Source organism: Nicotiana sylvestris, chromosome 3 (genome assembly GCF_000393655.2).
Source record: "Nicotiana sylvestris chromosome 3, ASM39365v2, whole genome shotgun sequence".
NCBI lineage: Eukaryota > Viridiplantae > Streptophyta > Magnoliopsida > Solanales > Solanaceae > Nicotiana > Nicotiana sylvestris.
Window position 1 is genome coordinate 88,796,037 of NC_091059.1, and position 11,344 is coordinate 88,807,380.

An 11,344-nucleotide genomic window follows, 5' to 3' on the forward strand; every position below is an offset into this window, starting at 1 on the left:
TTTATGTAATAAATCTGGTGAATCAGTAACATGACAAGTTGTTGAAGGAAGACAAGATGTGAGTCCATGTGATTTAGCAAGGATAAGGTAATAAAGTCCATTTGATTCACACCCGGTACCAATGATCCGCCTTGTACTACGTTCCTGTATTAAAACATGGTCATCAAGAAATAAAACGACACATTTAAGTGATTAGTCTAGGCGACTAACATCTATGAGATTAAAAGAACTATTAGGGACATAAAGAACTGAATCTAAAGGTAAGGAAGGAATTGGGCTTGCTTGACCTATTGCAGTTGCCATGGTTTGAGACCCATTGGACATTGTGACTCTTGGAAGAGATTGAGAATACGAAATAGTAGTGAAAAGAGATTTGTTCCTAGAAATATGATCCGATGCACCTGAATCAATGACCCAAGACTCAGAGGATGAAGATTGAGAGACACAAGTCACGCTATTACCTGTTTGAACAACGGAAGCTATCTCAGAAGATGTCTGCTTACCTGCTTTGTACTGAAGAAACTCAAAATAATCCACTAAAGAAACCATCCGACTATTCAAAGTATCGGTTCCCATGTCGCTACAATTAATAGTGGTAGGGTTAACTTGAAATAGTGAAAATTAGTAACTCCTTTGGGAAAACCGAAGAAATCGTTGAGAAAACACTTTTTACAGTAGGAAAACAGAACATTGTTCACTCCAGAAATATTGTAGCTCTCGGAATATTACTGTAGCAGCCGGAAAGTTACTATAGCTGCCGAAAAAAAATTCAAAGTGGTCAGAATGAAATAAAAACAATAGGGGTAGGATTAGAATTAACAGAAGACCCAACTGTTCTGAAGGAACTTTTTCAAGAAATGGCCGGAAGTCCACTTTTGAAATCACTATTCACGTCGGAAAAATATAAAAGTGGTCGGAATTTGGTGTAACCTGGATGGGTTGGCTCGAAATTGCAAGGGAAACAATCTGTCCTGAAGAGTCGTCGCCAAACAATGGCCGGAAGGTGGCCCATGCGATGTCGGAACTTCGCCGGAAAATTTTCTTCGGACAGCTACAGTACCGCCGGAGATTTTCACTGGGGTTTGGTCGCCGGACAGTGACTACTCTTGTGGTAGTGTTGGAATTTTTGCATAACACTGACCGAGACAAAGCAGATGCAAAACAACTTTGAAATGTTACCGAAAAAAAGGGTTCTGGTGACTGATTTTACTTCCCGGAATCGCTGAAATTTATGCATAGCGATAAATCTCTCACGATAGCTCTGATACCATGTGAGAAGGCACGGGAGAAAATATGATATATTGATATGATGTATTCAATACAATACAAGAGGTCCTTATTTATAGCTCTACTATACAAGGACATACTACTCCTATTCTAATGTGGGGCAAGACTATATATCTAACACTTGTCATTTTGTAAACATCTGATACTCAATATTAAATATACAAGAACATTCTCTCTGCTTTCTAACATATTCTCTTAATCTCATTACTTCCATTTATTATTTATATTCATTGTGTTCTATTTATTGTTCATCATTTATTGCTTATCATTGTTCATAAAGAGCCATCATCGTAGCTCTCATAACTGTTAGTCCTCATTTGATCGCTCTAAGCCGGCCACCCAACTCGACCTCGAGGCCTCATATACGACAGCTCGAGGCCCCGATCTCTAACCGTTTGGTTCAATTATCATATCGTCTCTAAGCTATAAACTTGCTTTCTAATCTTTTACTTAGCATCCATTGCCTAACAACTAGCATAAAAATAGATCATGTATTTTTAGAACCACAAAATCAAATTTAATTGTTATTACCATTTTCACAGTAAACATTTTGGCGCCCACCGTGGGGCAAAAAATAATAGTAATTATTTTCTTGCTGGTTTTACTACATAACACAAGTTATCTTTCACGCTTTTCTTGTCCAAGATCTTTTGATTTCAGGTCAAAATGTCTAACTCAGTAAATGCACGTGAAAACAACAACCTTGAAGACCATGGTGAGAATGGCGTGGATGTTCCAGGTGTTGGTGTGCCACCACGAAACCCTAAGAATGAACCAGAACCAATTCTCGTGGACGTGGTCTCGTGCAATGCTCAACACGTCGAAATAAGCTCCCACACCAATAGGAGCATACACTAGGAAAATCAACAAGAAGCACAAAAAAACCCAGCTCAAGAAGAACAAGGGGTTAGCCTTCACGTCATCTTCGAAATGTTACAAGCACAATAGCTGGAGATTGCTCAGTTGCAAAGACACCAAAAGACTCCAATCACTGTAGCTCGAGAAACGGCTTCCCGAGCCGAGCAGGTACCAGAAAGAACAAGCAACAACGGGTCGGCAGCTGACCCTGCCATCATAAAGATGCTCGAGGACCTCACAAAGAGGATCGAGTCGGGCGAAAAGAAGATAGAAGCCAACGACAAGAAGGTAGAGACCTACAACTCTAGGGTCGATCAAATCCCGGGCTCACCCCCGATTCTGAAAGGTGTAGATTCAAAGAAGTTTGTACAAAATCCATTTCCACAGGAAGCGGCCCCAAAACCCATTCCAAAGAAGTTCAGAATACCCGACCTTTCGAAGTACAACGGAACCTTGGACCCCAATGATCATGTCACTACTTACACTTGTGAGGTGAAGGGAAATGACCTAATTAAAGGACGACGAGATCGAGTCCGTCCTACTAAAAAAGTTCGGAGAAACACTTTCAAAAGAGGTAATGATGTGGTATCACAACCTGGCCCAAAACTCGATAGATTCATTTGCCATGCTAGTAGATTCTTTTATAAAGGCACATGCTGGTTCCATCAAAGTAGCTACAAGGAAATCCGACGTCTTCAAAATCAAGTAGAGGGAGAACGAGATGCTGCGAGAATTCGTATTTTGCTTTCAAATGGAACGAATGGAACTACCACCGGTCTCCAACGACTGGGCAGTGCAGGCCTTCACTCAAAGTTTAAATGAACGAAGCTCGGTGGCTTCGAAACAGCTAAAACAGAATCTAGTTGAATACCTCGCTGTGACTTGGTCGGATGTTCACAACCGATATCAATCAAAGATCAGGGTCAAAGATGACCAACTAGGATCACCCTCGAGCTCGGTATATCCTAATAGGCTTTCGGCAAAGGAATCAAAGCCAAACAAAGAGAGATACCAACCATACACCGAAGATAGAAGAAACTCCCCAAGGCGCAACATACCCCGCAATGACTGAAGAATGGATCAAGATCAGAACCCTCGGGGACTTGTCAGTAGAGCTGGATTCGATAGGCATACAGGGCCAACAGTGCCACCTCGCTTGTCGGAATACAACTTCAATGTCGATGTTTCAGACATCGTATTCGCCATCAGTAAAATCAGAGACACCAGTTGGCCAAGGCCTGTACAATCAGATCCTTCATAAAGGAGTCATAACTTAGTGTGTGAATTTCACAACGCGCACGGCCACAGGACCGAGGATTGCCATCAACTCCGACAAGAAGTAGCCTGACTACTCAACAAAGGTCACCTCCGAGAATTCCTTAGCGACCGAGCCAAAAATTAGTTCAGGGAAAGAGATGAGACCAAGAAGAATGAAACAAATGAGCCACAACATGTCATCCATATGATCTTAGGAGGCATCGATGCTCCACAAGAACCCATGATCAGAAGAACAAAAATATCCATCACTAGAGAAATCGAGACCTTCTCTCATCCTCATAATGATGCACTGGTAATCTCTTTCCTTGTAAATACATTTCAAATTAAACGTGTACTTGTGGATCCAGGTAGCTCGGCCAATATTATCAAGTCAAGGGTGGTAGAGCAGCTTGAACTGCTTGACCAAATCGTGCCCACCTCTAGAGTCCTCAACGGATTCAACATGGCGAGCGAAACAATGAAAGGGGAAATCACTCTCCCAGTCAACATGGCCGGCACAACCTAAAATGCCAAATTCTATATCATCGAAGGAGACATGAGATACAACGCCTTGCTCGGAAGGCCATGATACACTGCATGAGAGCAGTACCATTCACCCTCCATCAAATAATGAAATTCCCGAAAAGGGATGGGATAAAAACCATCTACGGGGAATAGCATGCGGCAAGAGCAATGTTCGCAGTGCATGATGTACCGCCGACACCAATACCTCCACCATCGAAAGAGCCAAAGGTTACAGTAAAATAGTGATAACAAGCTACATTCTCAACTACGCCGGACTAAACAAAACGAAGGACTGTACCGAGTCCTCATAACAAATGATTGAATCACATCGAGATCCGAACCGCCGTTATCACCGAGGTATGGTCATCCCCCTTTCTTAGTTACATTTTATACTAACCTGAATGAAGATATCCGATCGAAACGGCCGAAGCACTTTCCAACTTGAAGGTCTTAGCTTCCAAAAGCATACGTTGCACTCTTTTCTTTCGACCGAGTCTTCATCCCAAGAAGGGTTTTACCGGCAAGGTTTTTAACGAGGCAACGTCTATATGCTACGAAGGAAGACTCAACAAGTATTTAAGGCTTATTTTTGCAATCAACCTCGAATATCAGGGGAATCCGCCCGAAAGGTCACCTACTCGAAGAAGTCAAGATGCGCCTAAACAGGGTCTCGATAGGAAAATAATGTACCGGGCCAAACGGTCGAACGAACTGTGTCCGTATAGAATCACCGAGCCCTTAACATCGAAGACATGTATACTTGTACCAAGCGATCAAAGAATACTTTCCAAAAGCATTTCGCGTTTCAAAGAAGCTTGGTATTTTTTGCAAAAATGGCTCCTCCACCAAAAACGTCCCGAAGACTCGGGGACTGGCGTCAACAACTCAAAATAATACGACCCCCGGGTCGGAGCTTCAAACTCATAAGCCCTCAATGAGGCAGCATCAAGATCACAAAACAGCTCCAAAGCCAAAACGTCCCAAACACTCGGGGACTGGCGTCGAAAACTCAAGGCCACATGACCTCCGAGTTGGAAACTCCGAAATCCTAAGCCCTCAATGAGGTAATACCAAGTTTACAAGTAATGTCTCCCGAGCCAAGAAACTCTCGACAACTCGGGGACTACCAACAATCGCCAATCGCCACCCCCATTGACTTATCAAAATCCGAGGCCATAAGATCACATGCGGGCAACCTCGGTCTCGTAAGGCCTATATAAGTCAACATCAAAATCTGTAAGACCTCAAGAAAGGAATGAACCATACTTGTACCAAGTAATCAAACTATAAGACCTCAAAGGCATGTAAAATTTGTAAGACCTTACAAAAGGCATAATCCCGATCTTAAAGTTAAGGCTATTTATCGAACTTGTAAGACCCCTAAAAAGGCATACCCTCAATATATATGCTGAAACTACTTCACTCGGGGACTGAAAGGCTTCGTCCAAACACAATGACTACGGTCACAAGGCTGTACCAGCCAAACTAACTCAACTCGGGGACGCCCGCCCGTCGCTATAAAATCACAGGCCTTCAATTACTTTAAATATACTTCGAAAGAACAGGTTAAACAGGCTACCCTCAACATCAGGCAAAAGAGCTTCGACCATGTCAGCTCCAAACTATAGGCTTCGAGATACTCAGCCACCGAGCCAAACCTCCCGAGGTGCTCGATTATCGTCATATAATGACTCACAATCGAGGTTTTCATTGAACCGTCGAAGAGTCAGGCAAACACAATTTCAAAAGTCCTTAACACAATGCGTAAGAGCTTAAGGGCCATTGTCGCCAATCCATACTAAAGGTTGTACCGACCCACTACGTAAGAGCCACTGTTGCCAGCCCATACTAGAGGTCGTACCAACACAATGCGTAAGAGCCCTTATTGCTAGCCCATACAAAAGGTCGTACCGACCCAATGCATAAGAGCCCCTGTCGCTAACCCATATAAAAGGCCGTACCGACCAAAACATGTAAGAGCTTAAGGGCCTACTTTAAATTCAAAAACTTGAGGGTCAAATGAGCTCGAGTCAAAACCCGACTTGGAGACGAAACCCAAAACAGTTAACTAAATATGCCCAAGGGCAAAAGCATAAGAGCTCAAACGCCGGCTTATATTAAAAGGTCGTACCGACCAAAGCGCGTAAGAGCTTACGGGCCAGCCCAATGAGCCCCAGGGCCATACTATGAATCTAAGGATTCCTTTTAAGCCGAAGACCAATTCATCCGGCTAACGACTGAAAAATATCAAGGCAAAAGCAAATGCGTGAAAAACAAAACCACGAGGCTTCTTTTTATATATGTATGCGAGAGAATACAAGCTTCATTTACAATATTCTTTGAAAATACTATTGATAGTAGGCTATATAGACGCTATTTATACTCTAAATGAACCATACTTTATTGTTGTTTTGAATGCAAAATGATAACAAAATTACTCTAATTAGTGTTCTTATGCTTTGCAGGAACTAATCCAAGTTAGGAAGATACTTATGGAGTGTTTTGGAGTCAATAACATGGATATAAGGCCAATCAAGAAGAACCCAAATGAAAATAACCAAGAAAAAGGCAAAGGATGATGGGATAAGAACCCATCGCGACCGCGGTCGACCGCGGCTGGAACGCGGTGGGCCAAACACACGAGGTAGAACTGATGCATTTCACCGCTGTCGCGTCGCGTTCTGCCGCGGTCGACTTTGGAATTGCCCAGAAATTTAGGGACTAAATTTTAAATCGTGGGAAACTTATCCTAACCCTATAAAAACTCAACAAACTTGCCCAAGTCAAGGTTAAGCTTGTTTTTAGATTGAATTGGAAGCAAGAACAAGTGTGAGAAGATCAAGACCCCATTAGAGTTTTTCATTCTTCTTCTTTTTATCATAAAATCATGGGAAACTTATCCTAACCCTATAAAAACTCAACAAACTCGCCCAAGTCAAGGTTAATCTTGTTTTTAGACTGAATTTGAGGAATGAACAAGTGTGGGAAGATCAAGACACCATTAGAGTTTTTCATTCTTATTCTTTTTATCATTATTTTGAGATCATGGAAACTTATCCTAACCCTATAAAAACTCAACAAACTCGCCCAAGTCAAGGTTAAGCTTGTTTTTAGACTGAATTGGAGACAAGAACAAGTATGAGAAGATCAAGACACCATTAGAGTTTTTCATTCTTCTTCTTTTTATCATTATCTTGAGATCATGAATTATTTTATGGTTTTATCTTGCTTTACTGTGAGTAGATAAACATTTAATCTAGGGTTGATGGAACCAATTGTTAGATGAAGTTTTGACTCAATTTTGTTATAATTGAGCCAGTTTTATTATATAATTGTTCAACTATGTTTTGTATAGTGATTAATTGAATGGGCCCTTGATTAATTATGTCTAATTGCCTTGTGTTGCTGGAGAAAGAATACTAGGTAGATTGTTGTTGAACAACACCACTTTTAGGTAATTGAAGAGATTAATTACTTGAATTTAAAAGTGGGATTAGAGATAAAGAAACTTTGGTGGGATAATTCAGAGCTGCATAAATTATCAGCTAGAGTAGTTCGAAAGAATGCTCTAGTAAATTATCATAGTTGATCGAGAGATAATTGCGGTAACCCATAGCTCATAATCCTCATAGAGTATTACGACGAGATTATAGCAAAAGAGTTAAGACTTGAACTAACAATTGGAGAAATCAATACCCTAGATCTTTTTACCATTGAATTATCTTTGATTTAGAATATTGTTAGTTTTAATATCATTTTACTTTAGTTAAAAAATCAAAATATTTATTAATAAAAATCTTGCATCCAGAAATTGTTTGAGCTTGTACTAGCATAACTAAGAGTTGTAATAGATAGGTTAGTTCCCTGAGCATTCAACTCCGGACTTGAAGACCGAATTATATTTGCGACGACCACTTTGTCTTTTATAAGACATAGTTGAGCGTGATCAAATTTTGGCGTCATTGCCGGGAAACTAATGGTGTTATTTATTACAACTTAGAAGTAGTGCTAGAATTATTTGTTTAGATCAATTTTCTACGGTGTTAAATAATTTTTCATTGAAATTCTCACGTTTGAACTCTTGTGTGATTCAGGTGTATGCCTAGAGATTCCTCGAGAACTGGTGAACTGTTTGAAGGATTCTCAGACCCCGAGAAAACACTAAGGGCATTAAAGCAAGCCAACAAGAAGAACAAACAACCACAACAAACACACCAACTTGAAATTGAAATGGGTGACGTAGATAACATCAACAGGAACATCAGGATGATCCAGTTGACCCAAACGTCAGAGTGGTGGCACCTCTTGTGCCAGAAGCTGCACTTTATTATTGGGCACAGCCAACAACTGACAACCTGGCCACCGCCATTGTTGTGCCCCCAATACAAACGGAGATATTCCAGATCACCAACAACATGTTGCATCTTCTGCAGAATAAGGGATTGTTCTCCGGGTCACACATTGAAGACCCTCAACAACAGCTGAAAATTTTTATGTCAATTTGTGTGACCCAAAGGCAGCCAAATGTGACCCTAGAAGCCATCAAGTTGTTACTATTCCCGTTCTCTATGACTGGGGAAGCTCAGACTTGGTTGAATTCGCTCCCAATAAATTCTATTGTCACTTAGGAGGAATTAGTCAAGCAGTTCCTGAACAAGTTCTACCCTCCCAATAAGACTGCAAGACAAATTGATGAGATATTGCAGTACAAGCAACATCTTACTGAGACCTTGCAGGAAACTTGGTAAAGATTCAATTGGATGCTAGTGAAGTGTCCCCACCATGGTATTCTAGAACAGATGCTCAGCTAGAGATTCTACATGGGGTTAGCAGACAATTTAAAAGCCAATGTAGATGCTTCAGTTGGGGTGCATTTTTGAGCAAGACATTCACAGAGTGTAAAATCCTTCTTGACAAGATGTCCTAAAACTCGGGGTGGATGACGAGAGGTGCGACCCTGGCACCAATAGTGCATTCAGTTCCTCTTGACCCAAATAATTCACATGCAGAGAACATAGTCACACTCATGACTCAGATGAGTATATTGACAAAGAAGTTGATGAGATGGGTACAAAGCAAGTGCATATCATTGACACAACAAATGGAGGACTGTGTACACCTTGCATTAATCAGTCTTATGTGTGTTCATGGAGTGGAGAAGGTGACAACCAAGAGTTAATAGAGGATATGAATTATGTCAACAATTTTGGGGGTCAGAGACAAGGAGGACAACAATGGAGACCAACACCCAATTAACAGTACAGACCGAACATGCCACAACCGGGACGTATGCATCCCAAGGCCAAGTGGTGCCATATCAGAGACAACAGGGCTATCAACAGCAGCACCAGCAACAGCTGGCATATCAGCCACCTCCTCAGCAACAGGATGGCAACATGGCAGAAATCAGGGGTATGCTGTAACAACTCAGTGGAACGAATGGTAAGATGCAGGAAAAGTTAGCAGTGCATGACTCAACAATAAAGAATATTGATACTCAACTGGGGCAGCTGCCCATGGCCTTAAATAACCGCCCCTATGGAACATTGCCAGCCGACACGAACATTAACCCCAAGGAGTAAACCCCAATCAATTGATGGCAGTAAGTCTCCAAAATGGGAGAGATTTAGACAGGGAGTAAGAAGTTGCTCAATCCAGAAGAGAGACTACCACAGCCACTCCAGTTCCATTAGATATAAATAAATCAGCAGAACTCACTGTGTTCAGGTTGATAAGGATAAGGCTAAAGAGAGTGAACAAGCTGCAGAACATGTGGTACCTCTTATGCCACAAAACCCCAACAAAGAGAAGCCAGCAAGCAGTGAACAATGGGTGATACCTGCACCATTCCCTCAGAGACTAGCAAAACAAAAGAAAGAAGATCAATACAAGAAATTCATGGAGATGATTCATCAAATTCAAATGAATATTCCTCTGATGGATGCTTTGAGGGAAATGCCAGGCTATGCAAAGATGATGAAGGACCTGATGTCATGAAAATTTAATTTTCAGGACCTATCCACAGTAACTCTAACACAGACTTACAGTGTAGTAGTAACAAAACCCATGGCTCAAAAGATGTCTGATCCAAGTAGCTTCACTATTCCATGTACTATTGAGAGTTATGCTTTTGCAAAAGCATTGTCTGACTTAGGGGCCAGGATAAACATGATGCCTTTGGCAATATACAAAAAAACTAGGCATTGGCAGAGCTAGACCGACTTCGATGTCATTGCAGTTGGCTGACTGAATGGTTAAAAGGCCGACGGGGATTCTTGATGATATGCTGGTACAAGTGGGAAAGTTTGTATTCCCTACAGACTTTGTTATTCTGGACTGCTAGGTAGATGAAGAGATACCCATCATTCTGGGGAGGCCATTCTTGGCCACTGGGAGAGCATTGATTGATTGTGAAATTGGGGAGTTAAAAATGAGGTTGAACGATGAAGAAGTTATATTCAACGTTCAACAATCCATGAGGAGACCCAGTGAATATGCAAATTGCTCACTAGTGGAAGTTGTGGATGTGATCCTTCATAAAGATGAAGGGACCCTGAATGCTAAAGATCTATTGGGAGCTTGCTTGACAAATTTAGAGGAAATGGATGGTGAAGGGTTGGTAGAGTAGGTCATGGAACTCGAAGGCCAAGGATTCTGGAAGAGGGAACCTCAGTTTGAGTCCCTTGTGTTAGAAAAGAGAGCTACACCACCTGCAAAACCATCAATAGAGGAACCAACCTAGCTGGAGATGAAACCGCATCCATCCCACCTCACGTATGCTTTCTTGGGTCCCAATTCTACTTTGCATGTTATTATATCATCTGGTTTGCTAGCTGTGCAGGTAGAACAATTATTGCAGGTGTTGCACGAATGCAAAATTGTCATCTCCGATAGCAATTGGGTAAGCCTCGTTTAGTGTGTACCGAAAAAGGGTGGAATGACAGTTGTACAAAATGAAAAGAACGAGTTGATCTCAACTCGTACAGTCACAGGGTGGCGGATTTGCATGGATTATAGGAAACTAAACACAGCCACCCGAAAGGACCATTTCCCCTTACCCTTCATTGACCAGATGTTGGACAGGTTAGCTGGGCGATCCCATTTTTGTTTCTTGGACAGATACTCAAGGTCAAATCAAATCTCAATAGCTCCGGAAGATAAAGATAAAACATCCTTCACATGTCTGTATGACATCTTTGCCTTTCGGAGGATGCCCTTTTGGACTTTGCAACGCACCGACCACATTCCAGCGGTGTATGCTAGCCATCTTCACCGACATTGTCAAAGACATTATGGAGGTGTTTATGGATGATTTCTCCGTGGTAAGGGATCCATTCGAAGATTGTCTTCACAACCTTAAGATAGTGCTCAAATAATGTGTGGAGTCAAATTTGGTGCTGAACTAGGAGAAGTGTCA

The 11,344-nt window shown here is 41.6% G+C and overlaps 1 protein-coding gene across 1 annotated transcript; it reads left to right on the top strand.

Annotated features, from left to right (window-relative positions):
- Nucleotides 1–9,993: 9,993 nt before the first annotated feature.
- LOC138887646 (uncharacterized) lies at nt 9,994–10,555 on the top strand. The gene is made up of 2 exons (XM_070169414.1): nt 9,994–10,107; nt 10,271–10,555. The coding sequence occupies exons 1-2, from the start codon at nt 9,994–9,996 to the stop codon at nt 10,553–10,555; spliced, it is 399 nt and encodes a 132-aa protein (XP_070025515.1).
- Nucleotides 10,556–11,344: the final 789 nt, after the last annotated feature.